This window comes from Clytia hemisphaerica, unplaced genomic scaffold, assembly GCF_902728285.1.
Source record: "Clytia hemisphaerica strain Z4C2 unplaced genomic scaffold, Clytia hemisphaerica genome assembly, whole genome shotgun sequence".
NCBI lineage: Eukaryota > Metazoa > Cnidaria > Hydrozoa > Leptothecata > Clytiidae > Clytia > Clytia hemisphaerica.
In genome coordinates, this window is record NW_027104433.1 from 930,835 (window position 1) to 952,183 (window position 21,349).

Consider the following 21,349-nt stretch of genomic DNA (forward strand, 5'->3'; position numbering starts at 1 on the left):
ACGGATTTTTTTGCATTTCAGCTTGGAGGTATACTTAGCATTTTGCTCATTTTTGCCAAATTTGAGCTTATAAAAAAAGAGTGTAGGAGTTGTACGCTCGAATCAAAGGAAGATATGACGTAGCCTATCTACCGAGACGCTCACTAAGCGCTGATATTAAACCTTAAACTATAAAAACCCAAAAAATTATGGATCAAGAATGGGCTCTTCCAGAAAAAAATTGTACACAGGGGGTGGAGGATATAACAATTTTTAGTGATTTACCCCCCCGAACAGGGTGACTTTTGGCCCCCCGGACAATAGGTTTTACCCTCGGACAAGCATCTGCTGACCCCCGGACAAGCATCTGCTGACCCCCGGACAAGCATCTGCTGACCCCCGGACACCCCAAATTACCCCCGGACAGAGCAAATTTACCCCCCGGACAAGGTTAATTTTGATGATTTAAAAACCAGTACAGAGTCAGTAATTAAAATGTCCTGAATCAGCCTGTCCACTTGTTTCTTACAAAAGAGAATATATTGAATGAAATGATAAATGCTTTCATGTATGAATTGTATTACAGTATTCCACAATAAAAATAAAATAAAATTACAGAAGAGAGAACTCAAACTTTTGGGTTGTAACCGATGATGGATTTTCGTCCTAACATTTCTCCAAGGTAAAACCAGAGGCCAACTTCAACTAAAACAAATCCCTTAGCAGCCATTTCATTGACGGTCAAGTTGGAGGCTCGGGCAGCACTCTTTCCAGCCAGAATATCATTTTTCAAAATGTTCAATTGACCCATGAATTCACCAGGTGATGGGGGAGCCATCTCAACTGATGCATTTTTGGCAAAATTTTGCGCTTTGGGCATGGTTACACGTGTCAGCTTGGCAGCAGCATCTAAAAATAAAATCATCTTATATAGCCCAAAAGTGCATTTCATAAAGGGAAAGTAGTGGTTTAGTGAGAGCCACTATGTCCTGAAAACATCCTTCGTGTGCACAGACTTGTTAGAAACCAACTAATTTTTAAATGATCAATTAAGCCCCATTTTTGTCAATAGTTGGTATAAATTAGTATTTAATTATAACTATCTAACACCAATGTTAAATAAATCGGAAAATAAAAAAATAAAAACTTTTTTTGAATCCTTGAATAAATATCTTTCATTCATTTGAGCCACATTTGAGCTTCTAATTTTCACTTTCACTTTCACTTTCATTTTCAAGCCCAAGCAAAAGTGATGACGTCGCATGGGGACCAGCAAAATTGTTAAAATTTTTCACACCACTTGTTTTTGTGATCTTATGGACCTAATTGATCATTTAAAAAAGTTAGTTTGCTTTAAACAAGCCTGTGTACACGAAGAACATTGTAGCTCTCACTAGTTGGCAAAGGTTTGCAATTAGTTTGGAAATATTAGTCTACACAATAGACAGTTCCAGGCTTTTAGGCCTTACTCTTGGTCTATAGGCACTGCTATAGGTGGCCACTAGTAACCCCCACTGGGAATTGCTTATTAAAAGGTTTGAACATAATAGACAACTTTCACCGAAGATGTTTATCAATAGATATTTCAAATAAAAGAATGTTTAAAACACAGCTGATTGGCTTAGGTTTCAAAACTCTCTATTGTTTCACTAAAACCTCAGTGCGCATGCGATTTATCCGGAGGATTTGAATATTCAAAACAAGAGCAGTGCTCATATCCCGAAGAGTAGGAGTTTTATGCTCGAAACGAAGGCAGATATAGACGTAGCCTAGGAAATATAACCTCTAGGTATGGAGAGTGTAAAAACACTTTTTAAAACTCAAATTTGGCTGAGATTTAAGCAATGACCCCACTATCTTGGCTGATTTTTAAACTCATTTTATAGTTATCTGGGGTAATTACGGGACAGTTAAAATAAAGGGTTAAATACGGGACACCCCCTAAAAATGGTGTTATTATTATAGATTTGGATTCAGATGGGGAGGATTTTGGAGATCATTCTAGCTAGGAAAGCTAGAGAATGTCTAGTTAGATTATTCTAACATTAAACTTTTAATGTTTCAACAAAAGTTTCACATGACACCATAAAAATCAATTTTCGTAGTTTTAGAAGGAACTTTTCAAGCTTTAGTGTCAGGAAGAGCTGCAATCACTTTGATTAAATTTTGACTGAATTCTGAGATCAAGATACTATGGTTTGAAACATGGGGGGGGGTCGGTACTAAAATCTCAGACATCATGACATTTAGTGACGTGGTGGTATGCAAAAAAGCTCAAAAATAATTCTAGTACCATGTGTACTAAAATACCAAAAAGGGTGGTCTCTTAAAGAAATTTTTGAAAAATCTTAGTATTTTGTTCTAAAATCAGCCAAAATGGAGTTTTTTTTAACAATTTTGGAAAAAATTTGATTTTTTTTTTCAGGAATTTTCGAAAAAATCTGCAGAAATCTTTCAGAACTTTTCCAAATTTTTAAATATTTTTTGAAAATATTTTTATGTACAGTTCAGCACAGTTTAGTAATAAAATTATATTATTTTGCAGATTGATGCACTAAATTCGACTAGGTTTGTAACAATGACCCCATTTTGGTAAATTTAAAGCCGTAAAAGGGCAAAGAATGGGTGGTATCTATGTTAAATTGTTCAAAATAATTTTAGTACATGTGTACTAAAATAACATTTTCGAAAAAATAGGTGGGGGTATGTCAAAAATTAGCGAAAATCCTTTTAGTACTCATGTATGTCTGAGATTTTAGTACCGACCCCCCCCTGTTTGAAATCGTAAGTCACATTATCAAACAAGGCACCTTATCTCTGTAAAGTGTGTTGGGGTAATTATGGGACACTAAAGTTTTTAAAAGAAAACTACGAACTTGATTTTCTAGTTTAATGGAATCATAACTACACTCTAAGTCTTTCAAAACCTGCAAAGGTTTGCATCTAAATATACTTCAGTTGGTCTAGATTGCTCTAAACAAATATTACTGCTTGAAGTGTCCCGTTATCACCCCTAAATGGGAAAAAAGCTAAGGTAAAAACGGGACACTGTCACTAATTTTGTTTAAATTCCTTTAAATATAGCACTTGGATTTGAAGTCATCAAAAAAGATTTCCTAACTCAAAAATGTGAAGTTAAAAAATTATAAGACAACACCTATTCTGCTACCCACACTTTCTTCAATAGTTTATCTATTGCTTTAAAATCTACTTGCTACTTCGCTACTTTCTTCATTTGTTTATCTCTTGCTTTATCTACTCGCTACCTTGGAACTTTCTTCATTCGTTAGCGCTTCATCTACTCGCTATACTTTGATACTTTCTTCACTTGTTTATCTATTGCTTTATCTACTTGCTACTTCAAAACTTCACTATACTACTACTTTGCTTTGTCTACAACCACTTATTTCAAGTCTTACTTCGCTTTTCTCCAGAAATGCATTGAAGATACTTTGGGGCCGTCCACATAGTACGTACGCACTAAGGGGAAGGGAGGTCTTCTCAAAAGCGTATGTTTGCGTACAGGGGGAGTGGAGGGGTCAAAGAAAAATGTATGTACACAGAAAAGCCTTTTTTTTGCTTGTAAAATCTTTTGAAAGAGAATAAAAAGAAAATTATTGTTTGTCTATTTTGTTCTGTCTTGTTTGTTTGTCCTCACAAAATATACTTACGCTTCTCATACGCGTCAAGAAAAAGTAAAAGTTTCTTAATAAACATTGAGTTTCATGTACGAATTCGAAATTTAGCGTGATTGCTGTTTTTAATGATTTTTTGAAATTTCGACATGGAAAACAAGTCAGTTTTTTGGAAATAACTTTCGAACTACTTTTTCAAATTTAATGTATTAATAGCTCAAAATTCAAGTTAGAGCATCCTCTATACAATAAAAAAAGAGTGAACAAAAAATATAAATCCTGAAGCTCACAATATCTCGACAAACCTATATACTTTTTTTTGGTGCACCTGGTATATGTAAGGGTATAAATTTTCGCAGGATTATTTTTCGCGAAAAATTTTCAAACTCTTGTCTCTCGCTAAATTCGCGAAATTTAATCCTTGCGAAAATTAAGTTTTTTACACTAAAAATTCTTTCACCTAAGAAACTCTATTAAATGAGTCTTCATTACTTGAATGTCTCTGTAATTCCTTTTAACCGTTCGAGTTATATATGGAGACTCTACTGTACACATAAAATCTTGTAATCAAACTAACGAAAAATGTGAAAATCTGTAAAAATTTGCCAATTCGCGAAATTAAATCCCGTGAAAATTTACATTAGAAGAATAGTCACGAAAATAAGTCATGCGAAACTTAAATTATTTCGCAAGGGAAGCTGTCTCTGGCTTTCTCGCGAAAATTAGTTACAGCAAAAATTAATTTCCTTACTAGGTATAAAAAACCTGGCACCCAAACACTTGTAAGCCAACAGGCCATATTTTAGAAAGGCAGGACAGCGCCCATTGGAGGCCAAAAATGAACAAGGGCACTTTTTCTTGGATCTTCTGCTAAAAAGGCTGTTTTTACCAAAATTTTAGTGATTTCAGGAGGGGCAGCGTCAAGTGGCCTGACAAGGTCTGGGACATATCGTGGGTCGTCACGAATAAACCTTGAGCATATATCGTCAGGTCTTTAAATAACTTTTAAAAACATGATTCAAACGGGGTCCTTTCAGAAAATCCAATGCTGTGGAGGGCAAAATAATTTGAATTTCCTATAAAGGTAACCTTAAAAGGGCTAAAAAGTCATCAAGCTATTTGAAATTACGAATAACAAAGTTTCTTACTGAAGCCTCTTGAGCCAACTCGTACTAAAAATGCTGGGGACAGTGCAGAAATTTGAGCTACAACTCCTTGCACTGCTTTGGCCGCCATCTTGTCCGTAGAAACTTCCACAACCCAGAATGCAAAGTTATAACTACAGCTTTGCTCTCCACCGTGCCGCATATTATTAGGTGATGCCCATTTTTTAATTGAATATTCTTGACACCATGAAGGAGGGTGTTTCGCTACGACAATTCAAGTAGAAGGCACTGCACGTGGGAAAGGAATCTAACCAAAACATTATACTTCGCCGGTGAAAGCTGTCTAACTGAAATTATAAAATCACAATGGGTCGACCAGGTAAGTCTATGCTTCTTGTTACTCAACTGTCGGAAATCTATGTTCTTGGGAAAGTTACAGGGTGGTAGAACTTTGATAAGTCAAGAAACTGATCAAGTTATTCTAGAATGAAGTAGCAGAGAAAAAAGCTATTTCGAGACTTTTCATTAAAAATGATTTACCGAATGGTATTAATCGCAAAAATTATATTTCAAGGATATTTTTAATGGGTGATTTGTCAGTTCAGTAGGGGTTTGGGGAATTTAAAACTCCTGGCTGTTTCAACTTTTTGAAAAAAGTAAGTTACTATAGCCAGTGTCAGAAGAAGCAGCCAAAAGAAACATTTCAGAATCCATACTATCACATGGGACTATGTGAAAAATTCAGGCCAATAGATGTCTCCAGTGGCTGCAATCTCTGGTGGCTGTAATTCCCACTGTAATATTTTGCATAAAATTTGAAATTCCTCAAGATCTTAAAACTCCAAACGGTCGTAATCGCTGAAATCGATTGTCGATTAAAATTGATAGCTAATTGATATTAATCGATAGCTTATCAAGGTCAAAAAAGTTGTGAATATTGATGAGACATCAATTATTATCGATTAATATATCCATAGCTATCGATTTTAAAGATTACTATCGTCTGGAAAACTGCATGTGATTTTAAAGTATTTTAAAGTACAGTTTGAAAGTAGAGTTTAGGAAGGTGACTAGGACCTTAGGCCAACCCTAAAAAACATTTTGTTTCCGGTCCACCGGGTGACGAAAAAAAGTCATGCGGGCGGCTGGGAAAAATTTTTTTTCGGTCCTTTTCACGATTTCTAATAAAAAAAATCAGGAAGAAAAAATTCATCTCTCTGGCTGTTAGTGCTGCCCCACATTCTGTCTTTATATTTTCTTACAAAAAGCTGTACTTTGTGTGTTTTTTTTTCTTCTAAGAATCAACTAACTCTTCATTCTAATAAATTGATTTAATATGCATAACACTATTTATTTGATCTTTAACGTTCAGAAAGCATGCTAAATAAACAAACTTTTTGAAGAATGTTATATAGGAATGAACAGTTTGAATGAGTCTTGAGTAAAGGTTTTTAAGAAAAAAGTTTCATCTGTTATCTATTTGGTTCTTATGAAAAAAAATTTCCCCCGGCCGGTGGACCGGAAAAGAAAAGATTTTAGGGTCAGCCTAGGATCTCAGGTTCTAAAAATTCAATAAGGCCGAGAATATAGCCTGGAAGCCATTTAATTAAAACCCCTCAGTAAAGAGATTTGCTGTTCCATAAACAAGAATTTGAATTCTTTAAGTGCCCCCCTGCTAATGAATTTTTCAAAAATTTACCACCCAGGACATTCTTATTCCAACCCCCACTTATTAATTTTTGGGAAAATGTTTTTTACAGCTCCCTCTTTTGCCCTAATGTTGCTGTATTAGCGTTTCAAAAATATCCACCCAGGATATTTTTATTTGTTTATTAGGTACCTGAGAGAATAGTCTGGAAGCGGTCCTGGTCGGGCCTGACAAGTAGTATGGTTTTTTATAGCAGTCAAGTTGGGGAAATTTTCTATGGGGCATCGAGGATTAAGCTGAGAGAGTCAATTTTTTAAAGATTACTTAACCCTCCCTTTCAGTCCTGGAGTTTTCACAGCTACTTTCTTAGAACATACAATTACATTTAGAGACTACCTCAGTCAAGATTACATTACTTTACCACGCCTGCTATGTTGCTAAAATTTTCACTCTGTTTAGCTGAACATTAGAGCATTTTGTAAAAGAAAAAATTTAAAATGATGTTGTCATAAACATATCGCGTGATTAGAAAACAACAAAATAATTTTTACATTCAATCATGCCTTTTGTACGCAGTTTATTGCACACAACACGTTATATTATGTAATTTTAAAGCTAAAGTCTGTCTCATTATAATTTGCAGCAGAGACAAAAAAGGCTAACTTTTGATATAATTCGAATTAGAAAACGGTTTTGTCAGGGGGGGGTCATGCAGTTATTATATAAACACTATGACAATTACTACCGTGGTGGTATATAAACCAAAATTTAGGAAAACAGTTACTCCACCAGTGGACTAACTGCAACATGGGTGGTGCCTAAGCCCAAAATTGTCGATTTTGGTAGGATATGGTGTACTAAGTGAGCACATTTTTCAATTTTTCACTTAAAATTTTAGGTTTTTAAAAATTCCGGAAGCAAAAAAATTCAAAACATTTTTTTCAAAAGTCAAAAAAAATCACAAAATTTTTTCTTCAATCAAGGGCTGCAAGGCATGAAAGATATTTTAACAAACTTGGAAAATGATTGAGATATTTAACTCTTGAACGGTCGTTAATAAGACTTACCCAGTAAAATGGTATCAAAAATGAGGAATTCAGTGAAAAAATTGCCAAATTTGGCATTTTTGGGGGTGGTGTACACCAATTTTGAGGGTAAAATCAGTTAGTACACTATGGAATAACTGCAAGGGTGGTGGTGTCTGTAGAAAATGTCCAAAATTGCAGTTAATCCACATAGTGTCAAGGAGTAACTGCAAGACCCCCCCTGGTTTTGTGCTCGTTTAACAAGATAATCCAGAGTGGAATATCGTCAAAAAAATTTAAAGAATGGAAAAATAAAGATGAAAAACAAGGAAGAAGAAAGTCAGCTTTTTATAGAATAATGCTGGCCCAAAGGAACTGCTGTGCGGTGATGTGGGAGTGAAAGGGTTAAGACTCTTCATTACTTGTTTGGGGTCATATTCTTTCGCTGTTGATCAAGTGAAAACTGGACTTGATTAAAAGATGCCAGTAATTAATTGAGGACTGTAGCTTTTTATACAACTAATCAAAATCTTATGTTTTTTGAATTTTAATAACTTATCCTATCTTTCAGGATTTGGCGGTGGTGGTCGTGGTGGAGGCGGAGGCCGTGGTGGCTTTGGTGGTCGTGGTGGTGGTGGCTTTGGTGGTCGTGGTGGTGGTGGCCGGGGTATGTAAATTTCAGCATCATCTGCCATGATGTATTTTTAAATGTTTTTTAAACAAAAACATGTTTGTGCTTTTTTAATCAATATTCAATGCTTTCATACTGCCATAATCAATAATTCTCGAATTTTCCTGAAACAATTTGGCTCATTTTCATGTGCCCAATTATTTTTTCAGGTGGAGGCAGAGGTGCTCCAAGAGGAGGTCGTGGTGGTGGACGAGGCGGCTTTGGTGGTCGAGGAGGGGGCCGAGGTGGAATGAGAGGTGGCAGGAAGACTGTTATTGAACCACACAGACATGAAGGTGAGCGACATCTTTTGCTAGTAATAGAACTTTTATAATGAAGATAAATTATTATTATTTACAGCTATACCATTCTTTTTTTATTAATAGGAGTCTTCATTGCCAGAGGAAAGGAAGATGCCCTTGTTACTCTAAATCTCATCCCTGGAAACACTGTCTATGGAGAAAAGAAAGTGTCAATCGATGTAAGTCTTTTATCTAAGCTGTCTATGATATTTTCAGCAAAAAGTCATTTTATTAATTTTCAAATTATTTTTGTACTAAATGTGCTAAACCTCTTTGAAAACAACCTCAAATGACCAAAAAACGTACATCTTGGTACATCTTTCTTACTTATTTCAACTATTTTTTTTAGGCCGAAGAAGGAAACAAAACAGAATACCGAGTCTGGAATCCATTTAGATCAAAATTAGCTGCTGCAATTTTGGGTGGAGTTGATAAAATTCATATGCCACCTGGATCAAAAGTTTTATATCTTGGAGCTGCTTCAGGAACAACAGTTTCGCACGTATCGGATATCGTCGGTCCTGTAAGTGATTTGATTTAGGGACTTTCTCCTGGACTCTCCTTCTATGCTTCAACTTTTTGGACCTACCCCGGTGGAGGTCCTATATATTAACCTGTGTTTGTTTGTTCGTTCGTCTGTTACCAACTTTTCTCAGGATTGAGTCATATGAATCTTTTGATTTTTGGTACAAAGGCGCAAAATGGCGGTGGCCAAAATGTGACGGAGCCTTAATTTTCGAGAAAAAATTTTTCGGGGCAAATTTGGGCCAAAAAACGGCTAAAAAACAGGTTTTTTGGACTTTGTGAAAAATTGGATCGTTAATTTTTTTTGATTTTTTGCATGAAAGTAGGGTACCATCATAGGTAAAAGATGGCTCCAGCAGAATTTTGCAAAAAAATTTGTTGGCTCAAAAAACGCATGTTTATTTATAAGAAATACTATTAATAAGCATACATCAATGTTCTTAGTCAAATTACTCAATTTTTTTATGGGATGGATGTTTTTTTTTTGCTCATGAGGGCTTACTTTTGAAGAATATGTGTGTTTAAGACAGGAGATTTCAGTTGCTTGGCGTGTTCTTATAGAAAAACTGGCCAAATTCGATATTTTTTATAAGCACATTATCAATTACTTAGGCATTAGCTTTTCTCGAGATTGGCTTTTTCATTCTTTATAATATTTTGCACAAAGATACATAACTATAAACCTTCGAATGTGACGGAGTCCGATTATCAAATAAAAATGTTATTGGGCAAATTTGGGCCAAAAAATGGCTAAAATGTAAAAAACAGGTTTTTGGACTTCGTGAAATATTGGATCAATGTTTTTTTCTGATTTTTTGCATGAAAGTAGGTAAAAGATGGCTCAAGCAGATTTTTGTAAACAAATAATTTTTCGGCTCAAAAAACGCATCTTTATCTATAAGAATCACTATTAATAAGCATACATCAATGTTCTTAGCCTAATTAATCAATTTTTTGATGAGATAGATGATTTTTTTTGCTCACGAAGTGTTGAATATGAAAGAATATTTCAAGAGCATGAAATTTTGGTTTCTAAACGTTTTTTTTATAAGAAACAAAGGACTAATTTAAATAGATCGTCACTATTTGTGTTCTGAATGATTGTTTAATGGTCACGTCACGTAGATATCAATTATAAATGTGTTTAAATGCATAACCAGATAGGTCCATAAAAGTATCACTTGTATCTTTGAAAATCTTTAATTTATTCTGTGTTCTCTGCCCTTCAGTCCATAATAGGGACCTTTAGCATCTAATAGGGAAACTCTAGGAGGGCGACTTTGAAAAAGTACGGCAAGATTGAACAAAAAAGCCCTTAGGGGATTGTAAGGATCTCAGCTAGGTTCTATTCTCATATCAATTTTCTCATGAGAAGAGTGAATTTTAATAGGGTAATTAATGGATGTTTTCAAATCTCAAGACGACTTGAAAATTCTTTTTTGTTGTTGCCTTTGGGACAAAGACAATAAAGGAAGAGTTAGTCTACATAATATACAGCTCCAGGCTTTTAGGCCTTACTCTTGGTCTATATGCACTGCTATATGCGGCCACTAGTGGCCCCCACCAGGAATTTGCTTTTTAATCGGATTAAACATAATAGCGTTTAATAGAAGTTTTTAACAAAAGAAGTTTATCAATAGAGATTTCAAATAAAAGAATGTTTAAAACACAGCTGATTGGCTTAGGTTTCGAAACTCTCTATTGTTTTGTTAAAACCCTAGTTGGCATGCGATGTATCTGGAGAAATTCAATATTCAAAACAAGAGCAGTGCGCATATCCCGAAGAGTAGGAGTTTTAAGCTCGAAACGAAGGAAGATATGACGTAGCCTAAGGAAGAGTACAATAGTTTTAACTGATATGAATCTCTAGAGAATTATAACTTCATTTTTTTTACAAAAACTTGACTAAGTTCAAATTTGTCCATGTGGTATTAAATCTATGTAAAATCGGATAGAATTTGCCATTTGATTTTAAGATTTGCTTCACGTCCTCATTCAAGTCGCCATCCTAGATGCTAAAGGTCCCTAATGGAGAAAGGTGGATGTAACAATCTTATCCTGTTTTGAATAATTTATGAAGAGTTTGTTTTGATCTTTAGACTGGATTAGTATATGCTGTTGAATTCTCTCATCGATCTGGACGTGATTTACTGAATGTTGCAAAACAAAGGACAAATATTATCCCAATCATTGAAGATGCCAGGCATCCACACAAATACAGAATGCTTGTTGGTAAGTAAATATACTGGTTTCTTGACAATCGTACTGTTTACCTTATTACAGGAATATTACTAGGCAAGTATTCAATGGACGCAAAAAATTAACACAATTTTTTTTTGCTTTTTCAAGGACACCATTTCAGGTATATCAACCCGTTCCCAAACAAATTAAACATGTTTTTGAAATAAACAATTACTTCATCATTTTCAGGGATGGTTGACACAGTTTTTGCTGACGTTGCACAACCTGATCAAGCTCGTATTGTTGCCATTAATTCACATAACTTTCTCAAGAACGGTGGACATTTTGTCATATCTATAAAGGTAAGTTTCTCTTTTCCGACCTTTCATCTGAATTGATTTACATGAACAATGGTACTTGCAATTTTAAAGAAACTGTCAGTGGAATGGTAAAAAGTTTTTGAGTCCCCCCTTTGTGCCTCCTGTTAAATGATTTAGGTTTCCTTATCTGACTTTGACGAAATATGTTCCTTTTTATTACAGGCAAATTGTATCGATTCCACAGCCGCTCCAGCCGCAGTATTTGCGGATGAGGTAAAGAAATTACAAGCTGAAAAATTAAAACCACAAGAACAATTGACGTTAGAACCCTACGAAAGAGATCACGCTGTTGTCGTAGGAACTTACAGGTACGAACCTCATTAAATATTTCCACCTCAACTTAAGTTGAGCTAGAAGCCGGTGATGTCTATGTGTATTTATGTGCCAATCCCCTCAATTCTTTGGGGCAGTCATACCTGAAGACTTTGAAAGTGGTTGGCTGTGACTGAAATTTGGCACACTTCCTCTGAGGTAATATCTTTCTGGGGTTATTTAAAAAATGTTGGTTTTTTGGGACTAGGGCCAATTTGAGCCTAAAAGTTCTTATAGTGGCTAATTTTGCTGCAATTAGGAATTCGAATAGTTGAAATAACTGAAGTTGAGCCCAGTGAAGCTCTCATATTCGACTATGATTACATCACGAACTTTATTTGTGCTTTCCTTTAAATTATAGGCCACCACCCAAGAAGAAGGAATAAGTGAGGATCGGAATTTGAAATGTTTTATTGGAGATGAGGAAATAAGAAACTTTTAAAATGTACATAGTGGGTGCTGTGTTTGAAAACAAGAGTTGTTTGCAAGTTTCTGGGTACCCCTGGTAAGGCAATGTACACGATATGCCGCCAACGCAACAGACAGACATTGGTTTTAAAAAGAAAATTTATGCATACTCGAGTATCACTTTTATGGCTATTTTTCTAGTAAATTTGCGTTTTTTAATTTTTTTTAAATATCAATTTCGATAAGTTTTTTTGGTAATTTAGGTAATTTGCCAAAACTCTTTGCATGGAACGCAGCCTTTAGACAGCTTCAGAACGGTCATCAAAATGTTGTGAAACACGAACTTATATCATGGTTAAAAGATTGGCCGAGTAGTGGAGTACTGAGTACAGTCCTGCTTTTTGATTCTCTGAATAACGAATAACGCCATTTTTTGAGTGGGCTTGAACGAGTACATAGCTTCTTTTTATATAATTTTTACTTTTATGTAATGTAACAAGACATTTTAATAGAGTTGTATAATTCATTTGAATTCGTATGTACTCGGAAGAGAAAAATGTATAATATTTCCCAGAAAATCACTTCTTCCCACACATCAATCGAAGAACATGCGGTTCTCAAGCACTGCTTTTCAAACTTTTTACGTCAATATTTTTAGACTGAAGGTTCTATGAATTAACCGATGTTCGTTCGTCCGTACTTACCTATAACAATCCAAAAGCCCCCTTGACAATCAAATTGGATTGTCAAGTGTATGGTATTCTCGGAATTTCCTGAATTTAGGCACATGAAAAACGGTAATTGCTAATCGTTAGAATGACCTACTTCACAGGGAGACGATAATTACAAGGTCTCAAAAGAAGGTTGTCTATTGCTCATTCCGACATCGACATTTAAATTTTCCGGGGGTTTTGTTGTTTGGAATTGATTAACTAACAGTTAGGTAGGGTCAGGGTTGCTAGTAACGGCTTGTCACTGTGCCGGGTGCATACTCGGCGCCTTGGGCCCCGCAGGGTTGCTAGTAACGGCTCGAATTTCAGTCAGGTTAAATGTCGATGTCGGAATGAGCAATAGACAACCTTCTTTTGAGACCTTGTAATTATCCTTTTCCCGGTTGAAAAATGGGCTTGGAAAGTTGGGTAGTTTCCTTACAGAAGATTTTCCGTACCTTTAGAAAAAAATCCTTTTTAATCTTATGCTGGCTATCCCGGGAAAACTGCCAACATTTTCAACTTCTAGTCCAAATTTCAAGAATTTATGACCCTTTGAGGGAGTTTAATTTTTGTACCCCTTTGAGAGACTCTCGAAAGTGTGAAAAAGGGACTTTTATGGACTTTTATTTTCCAAGTACCCATTTTGCATAAGTACTTTTCAACTTTACTTTTATACCTTATCGGGGAAAAAATATTCGTCACTTGCTTGCTGGTAGTTGGTAAATGCATTGAGGCCGGGGAAAATTTTCGTCACTTGGCCAGTGTGGAAACGATGCAAAGTCCACGCCGAATTGTTATTTGATTAAAGTGAGGTCCACGCCAAGTTCGGCTTGTGGAAAGGCGGGCGAAATTTGCTGGGGGGGTAAGCCCCCAACGGGTTCTAGGGCTATGCCCTGGTGGTGGGGGTTCAGGGGGCGAAGCCCCCGAAAGGCCTGAGATTTTGATCTTCTCATGCCTAAGCTAAAAGTTGCTCAAAATTTGTAGAAAAGAGCTTGAATTGCTGGTACTTCTATAAAAGAAAAGTATTATAAAGTAAAATGAATCAGTACCGTAGGAAGCATTTTGATATTAGGGGACACATACGTTCAGTGACACCAGGGCGAACCATGGTTTGGCCCGAGGGGGGGGGGTTGAAATCTAGAGCTCTAAATTGGCTAAAAACACACTCAAAAAACTAAAATAATTCGGAGATATAATTAGTCATTTTTTATTTGGCAATTGACCAACTTGGTTGTGTAAAAAATTAACTCGAAAATTTAAGGTGTACCTTAAAAAACCGAGTTATGACGTCATAGCTCGGGTTTTTCATAACTCGGAAAAAATTGCTGACATCAACAGAAAGAAAGAAAAATGGTAGAAAAGAAGTGTGTGCTGCCTGCCATCACCCAAGACCGATGACCGACCATTTATTTTCGAAAAATCCCAACTAGGAAAGTCAGTGGAATTGTCAGGTTTTTTGGGATGCTATTCCTAAGCAAGGAAGGTGTGTTTCGATTTTTCAACTATGGCGCTCGTTTTGTTTGGGATTATGAAAAGCCATGCAGGGTTCGAAATCTTAGATTTTAAAAGCTTCGCTATTATTATGATGGGGTCATTCATGATGATGGGCCATTCCAGAAAATTTTTGTTACCCCCCTCCCGTTCCGTTGGACGCACGGTTGGCAAACGATATCATCCACCAGGATGCACCCTCTCTTATTTTCCCCCTATTTTCTACTTTCCTATCTTCTATCCTGATTTTCTGACTTTCTCAAGTGTTTCTGACACTGTAGTATGTTTTCTAAGTATTTTTCTGAAACTTGCCCGTACCTGTGAAATAGACCCTCTTTTCAAAGACAGTCAGGCACATCCTGGCAAATGAACGGGGTGAGCATTTGCATGGGGTATTCGTCACCCAGTGTAAATGAGATAGGACGAAATAAAAAGTGCAGTGAAAGACCTGCTGGGTATCCTGCTATCAAACAACCTGTCATATGAAATGCACATTCAAACGATCACTGACAGAGTCAAGGGTATAAGTGTCTGGATATACAGAACCTTCAAGTCCAGAGATAAATCAGTAATGATCACTCTTTGGAAGACATTGGTACTTCAGCATCTGGAATACTGCTCCCAGCTATGGTCTCCTACAAAGCGATCCCTGATGCAAGAACTGGAGTATCTGCAAAAATCCTTTATAAAAGGGATCCAACTTCCACCCAATTTGAATTATTGGGAGAAGCTCAAACACCTCAACATGTACAGTCTCGAGAGAAGACGCGAAAGATACCAAATTATATATACATGGTGTATAATCGAACAACTGGTGCCAAATTTTAACTATGGTGAAGGGGAAGGCGGTATTCATATACAAACCAACGCCTGGGAAGAGAAAATGCCACCTCAAACCAGTGAATACAACGAACAAGAACATTTGGAAGAGCTGCCTTTCAGACACCGGTCCAAGACTATTCAATGTGTTACCAAGAAAAATACGTGACATGACCAAATGTTCCAAAAATTCCTTCAAAAAACAACTTGATCAATTTCTGCAAGATGTTCCCGACCAGCCACTGCTCCCTGCCTATCTCCCTTACAGGATGGCTGACTCGAATTCAATTGTTGAAATGGTCAAACACCGGACCCCACGGGTTGAGTGAGCAGAGAATTTGCTGAAACACATCAAAGGTATAGGTAGGTACGTCTCAGGCTAAAAGCGTGAAAATGAATAAAAATGAACTTCAAACTGAAAAAGGGAAAAAAGAAAGAAAACTGGGAACTTTATTTTTTCGTTAAAAGTTTCTTCAATCTTCGAAGACAAAATTGGCCCATGGAAAAAAAATTTCATCTATGCAGTTCTTTGAAATGAAGCAAAATATTTCCAACCCGGTTCAATTAAACTGGGTATTCGGCGCTATTACGTCACTTTCGTTTTCGACCCCGTTCATTTGCCAATGGTCGCAAGTGAAAAATACCCCGTTCATTTGCCAGGATGTGCCTGACTGAAAGAGGCCACCCTGTTGAATAATTATGTAGTCCAGCAGAAAAACAATGATAAAACCATGCATAATTATTACAATATGCATGATACAGTAATTATGCATGGCTCTATCATTGTTTTTATGGCTGGACTACATAATTATTCAACAGGACGTCCTCTTTGAAAAAAGGTTGCGTCTGCGAGACACGACAGAACACTGTCATTCACAAATAGTTGTAATTTCAGAATTTACAGACCTTTCCGTTATTAAAGAAAGCTCCCAACCCTACCTACCGGTGCCCCTACAGAAGGATCCCTACGAGGTCCTAAGTTAGCTCTCAGGGTACGGATGCCCCTAAGAAGGCCTTTGACCTTATTGTAAGAAGGCCTTTGACCTTATATTGTGACTCTCGAGCTCCAACCCTAACCCTAGTAACTGATAATAACCAAACCCCGGTTTTTTTTCTAGTGGTGGTCTGAAATTCCAATAAAAATCCATGTACATTCGCAAAATGGGTTGGAAATTCCACTCTTTTATGCCTTTTTTAATTCAATTGCCTTGGAAATTCATACATTTTCCATACATTTTCTTCTCTTGCCTTTGAAATTTTGAATATTGGTGAAAACTTTTGCCCTCAGAAATCCTGTGTCCTGTTAGTTACAGACAAATTCTGGAATGGCCCTATTCTTCTGAGCAAAGCGAAGTTTTTTTTGTTTTTTTTATTTTATTTATTTGATAAAGCAGGTTAAAAAAACGCAGACTAAGCTGATGTGGACCTGCAACAAAGGACTATATTACAAATGAAAAATAATTAAAATGTATTAATAAATTTATGTATGCTGTAAATAGAGATAAAAGAATTATTAGTGCAGAGATTTCTGAAGGATAGTTAACCAGAGAAAAAAAAGTTAAAGCTTGATAAGCTTATGTGGCTTAAGTGAGATTTAGTTTTGTTATAGGAGTTAATTAGAACTAGACTTGAGCTAACCTAATGTAACCTATGAGTCATAAAAACCTACGCGTGTGCAATATAAAATTAAAAGCTATGTATCTAAAAAAAAAAAAAAAAATTAAAATCTAGGTCATCAAAGTGAGATAGGGAAATTAAGCAAGCGAATTGTTTTGTTTACCAAGAATATAGCTAAGATAGGACTTCAAAGTTTATGATTCATAATCAAAGAATTTAATGTAAGTAATGCAAAGTTCATGGGAAATGATGTGTGAGTTGTTTGATAAAGATTAACTAAATAAATACATAGTCATCTCTAATATTGTATGAATTATATGTAAAAGAAAATTTATTGATCTTATCTTTAAAATTTTTTAATTTTTTCCTAAAGATGTAAAATTTTGATACATTTTGATACATTCGTAAGTTCGTTCGGCATTGCATTCCATATCTTGGAAGCTCTAACAGCAAAAGTATTTTGATTTGTTGTTTTGAATTGTTTAGCAATTTTTACTTGATTGTCCCTCCGTTGAGGAGTAGATTTTGAGTTCAAAATACAAGACATATTTGATAGTTCTGAATCAATATTTCTGTAAAATATTTTGTGCAGAAGACATAACAGTCTTCGTTTATACAAATATTCAATACTCATCCATCCAGCTGCCTTTAGTACCTCATCGCCAGACAAATGGTCTGGTGGTTGGAATATTCGTCTAGCAGCTTGTACGTGCAGAGGGTACATACCATTTAGCCAAAAACCCAAAAAAGTGAAACAGAGGGTTTAGCGAACGCATTGATTCATTTAAAAGTTTACCTAAACAGACGATCAAAGCCAACAGTCTTTTTTCTGTGTTTTCTTCGTTCGCTAAACTAAGAGTTTAGCAAACAAACTGCACCATTTGATTTTTTGTTTTGCTAAACCATTATTCTAACCAAGCACTACACTTTGTTTACGCTGGTTCACTAAGTGCACGCATGCACATGCCCTAAGCTTTGATGTTTTCTTCCGCTGGGCTACCATTTTGAAATTCGTTGCTGTGACTTTAGGCAAGATCCTAGAAATCGAATTAGCAATGTAACAGCTTCTTTGTTTAGGTAAAAAAACCCAAACCGTTTGCAGTTTAGTGAAACAGTTTCAGTTTTTTGGTTTTGAACATTAAAAGGTATGCAACCAGAGTTTCTAGCTTTTTCAAGATAACATTATTATTGCCCCATACTGTTATATTATAATTAACGGATGGGATAATCGTTGCAAAGTAAAATTTTGACATGACAACATTACCAAGAATAACCATACGTTTAACATTTTGATTTTTGTGCGATAGTGCTTTTCGTTTTTATCAATTTGTACTCTCCAGGATAAGGAATCATCAATGGTGGTTCCCAAAACCTTCTGGTGATCCACAATTTCAAGGTTTCTTCCATTCATGGTGATGTTCTGCAGTGGACCAATAAATTTACGTTTGGAAATGATCATGATTTTCGTTTTACCAGGATGAATTATCATTCCATTCAAAGCTGACCAATTGTGCAGTTTATTGGCAGCTGCTTGGATTTTTGGTATCAATTCATCAATAGTATCTGTAACACTGGATTCTGTAGTATCGTCAGCAAACATTTCCGTTTCATCTTGATTCTTATCCTCAAGAGTATCGTCTGATTTTGTTGCATCTGGAAGGTCATTCGCATGGTAGGAATAGCATCTAGGGCCTAAGATGGAGCCCTGTGGAACTCCTTGCTCTACTGGTTTGATGGTTGATTTACTATTTCCAATTTTAACAAACTGTTGCCTTTCACTTAGATAACTTTTGCACCACTCGAACAAGTCTCCTGAGATTCCAATAGCAGTGATTTTCTTTAATAAAGTTTTATGGCAGACGCTTTCAAAGGCTTTACTAAAATCAATTAGCAAAACTCCAATAAATTTCCCTTTGTCGAGTAATGAGAGCCATCTACACATTCTTATAAGCATGAGTTCTGGAGATCGTCCCTTTCTAAAACCCCATTGATGATTAATTAGGAGTTGGTGTTGGTAAACATGAGCGTCGACTTCTGAAGCTATGATAGCCTCCAGCATCTTTCCTGGTAGTGGTAAACAAAGAAGAGAGATGGGCCTGTAATTTGCGCTTTTTGTATTTGAACCTTTATTTTTGAAAATACAAGTTACTTTTGCCACTTTATGTTTGGTTGGAAATTTATTTGTTTCAAAACTTTTTTTGCAATATAGTGAAGACCAGTTAAAGCTTCTTCACCGATTAATCTCATTATTTTAGAATTTACACAATCGTGTCCTCCTGCTTTGTTAGGTTTGAAGACATGTTTAAAGATTCTGCTCAGTTTGTAGAATTCGTAGTTGACATTCGATATTGTAGGTGTCACTCTGTAAATATGGCTCATCAGGTCTGAATTTTCAGGTATTTCATCAAGCTTCCCAATGAATGTTCACAAAATAGTTATTAAGAATATTACATTTCATAGGTTCATCAGTTGTCAATGCATTTCTCATAATGCATTTCTCTAAAAAAGTAAGAGATTGTAGACAAAGCAAAGTATAGAGAGTTGATAGATAAAGCCAGTTAGGAACATCTGGCGAGTTCGTATGCGGCCACAATCAAAAAAATCATAACATCACTCATTCAGTTACTCACACTAGCGTCCCGCCGAAATGCGTATCAAAGATTAATGCTACGAAAGCGCTATTATCGTTTACCTGACTCTCAAGCAAAAAAATGCGCCGCAAAACTTCTAAAGCCTAAAGGGGTTCATGAAAAAATAACCCGGCGCTTTTTAATGAAATTATCATTCTCAAAAACTATGAGAAAAAATTGCCTAAAATTTGACCCATAAATGAAAAAAATTGAGCCAAGCCAACCTTGAGAACTAATTTGAAGATCAACTTCCAAAGAAAAAGATTTACGAGGGAGAAGGAACCCACCTAGATCTGCGCACTGCCAGATAGGCTATTTCCAGGAAACTTTGCCGGACCTCTAACACTGACCCATTTACATGTGCGGAAATGTTTTTACTTTAGCATATATAAACAAGGCCTTAAAAATCGAAGCACTGTCTCGGGAATTGAATGACAAATTTTGGTTGGTTGATTTTGGCTGCTGCACGTTTTATTTTGTTTCAAACTTTCAAGTTTAAATTAAGTTTTGATTCAGGTAACTCTCATCCTTGTTACGTTGCAAATTCATCCTGTAGATGACTGATGTTGTTTTTTCTGAAAGCTTGATTTCCTAGTGTGATAGCTAACTGTCATAAAAAAATGGCCTTCGTGTCTTTTCACACTTTTTTTAGCCCCAATGTAGCAAACATAGTAGATATAAGCACACTGTGCTTTTAATTGGCTGAATTTTTTTTTTGCGTTGAAAAACTTTTTTAAACTTTCAGCGATGATTGACCAAACTGTTACAATGAAAATTATCCTTTTATCCTTTTATCTTCTTACCTTCTTCATTTTCAGCACCTGAAGTTTAATTACTGAAGGTAAGCACATAATATATTCTTATAATTAATGATATTCATTGAAACACACTTCGTTTGTGCTGCGGTGGAGTGCATGACGTAACTCACGCGGCAAATAACTCGCCTTCTGTTGGAAGATCATATTGGGAGTTTTGGCGTTGCCACCCTCGAAGCAACAGGCGCCTTTGTCTTTCTGCAACTCTTTCCACCATTTTAGATGGCCTTAACAATAGATCTAAAAGGGCGCCATAATCTTGGAAGATAATTTGTTTTGGTCTCCGGCTTTGGGAAGTAGCAATGTTTTTGGTTGTTTTCGATGGAAAATGGTAAGAAACTTAAGTTTACAAGTGTCATTTAGTTTTTTCTGGCTTATAGAATGACAGGATCCCTGGCTTCCCTAACTGAAAGCAATAGATAAACAAATGAAGAAATTTGCAAGATACAGTGAGTGGTCCTAAATTCGACAGCCCTGCCTAAATCCAATCAATGGAGTCTTTCAAATATATCGTGAATTCGGGTAACTTGCATTAGTGGAGGCTAACATGCATAGCCCTCATATGACTGACCAATCAAAGCAGCAAAATTTCAAAATAGTGAGGTCTGTTAGGGGTCTTCGACAAAAAAACTTTCGAAAAGCTTCAGACCCCCTCCCCCCTTGCTCTTATCGGCCAAAATTTTTCGAAACCAAATTTTACATCTTCGAAAACACAATTTTTTCCAATCATGTCAGCCATTGCGTTGATCTCGCCTTTCCACCCGTCATTGTTGAATTTTTGTTTATGTATTTGCACCAACATTGAGTTTGTTCATACCCGCATCGATATTGTTAGTCAAAACGAAAGTTGAAAAGACGCGATGCAGTCGCAACATTTCGAAAGAAACGGTAGCACGCTGGCCAATGAAAAAAGGGTTTTTTTATCAAAGCTAATTCAAAATGTACTTTTAAAGTTGCGAATTTGTGTGCGAAGGTGAAAGCAAGTGAAATTCAGTGGAGTTTGTGGACGAAATCAGAAAGAAATTGGCTGAAAAGATTTTCGTCCCAATACTTGTTTTTTTATAGGTATGTAGTTGGACACCCACCCCCCCCA

At 36.1% G+C, this 21,349-nt stretch overlaps 3 protein-coding genes across 5 annotated transcripts in view; 2 read left to right on the forward strand and 1 right to left on the reverse strand.

Moving 5' to 3' along the window:
- The window catches only part of LOC136820675 (integrator complex subunit 4-like), a 159,987-nt gene that overhangs the window by 122,246 nt on the left and 16,392 nt on the right, over nucleotides 1-21,349 (forward strand). Inside the window, exons 1-2 of one of the 3 annotated variants that reach the window (XM_067076872.1) lie at nucleotides 14,221-14,367; nucleotides 18,288-18,483. The exons of 1 other annotated variant lie outside the window; for it this stretch is intronic. The gene's annotated coding sequence lies outside the window, so the exon portion shown is untranslated. Of the gene's footprint in view, nucleotides 1-14,220; nucleotides 14,368-18,287; nucleotides 18,484-20,262; nucleotides 20,588-21,349 lie in introns of those variants that run through there. One more of the 3 variants, XM_067076871.1, reaches the window with a different exon arrangement.
- On the reverse strand, nucleotides 539-4,877 carry LOC136820683 (ATP synthase subunit g, mitochondrial-like). Its single transcript, XM_067076882.1, has 2 exons — nucleotides 4,763-4,877; nucleotides 539-888 (listed from the first exon to the last, which is right to left on the reverse strand). The coding sequence occupies exons 1-2, from the start codon at nucleotides 4,848-4,850 to the stop codon at nucleotides 608-610; spliced, it is 369 nt and encodes a 122-aa protein (XP_066932983.1). The 5' UTR covers nucleotides 4,851-4,877; the 3' UTR covers nucleotides 539-607.
- Nucleotides 4,986-12,749, forward strand: LOC136820679 (rRNA 2'-O-methyltransferase fibrillarin-like). The gene is made up of 9 exons (XM_067076878.1): nucleotides 4,986-5,099; nucleotides 7,965-8,060; nucleotides 8,234-8,359; nucleotides 8,450-8,544; nucleotides 8,715-8,888; nucleotides 10,990-11,122; nucleotides 11,321-11,433; nucleotides 11,614-11,759; nucleotides 12,125-12,749. Exons 1-9 carry the CDS (start codon nucleotides 5,087-5,089, stop codon nucleotides 12,147-12,149), a joined length of 921 nt encoding a protein of 306 aa, XP_066932979.1. The 5' UTR covers nucleotides 4,986-5,086; the 3' UTR covers nucleotides 12,150-12,749.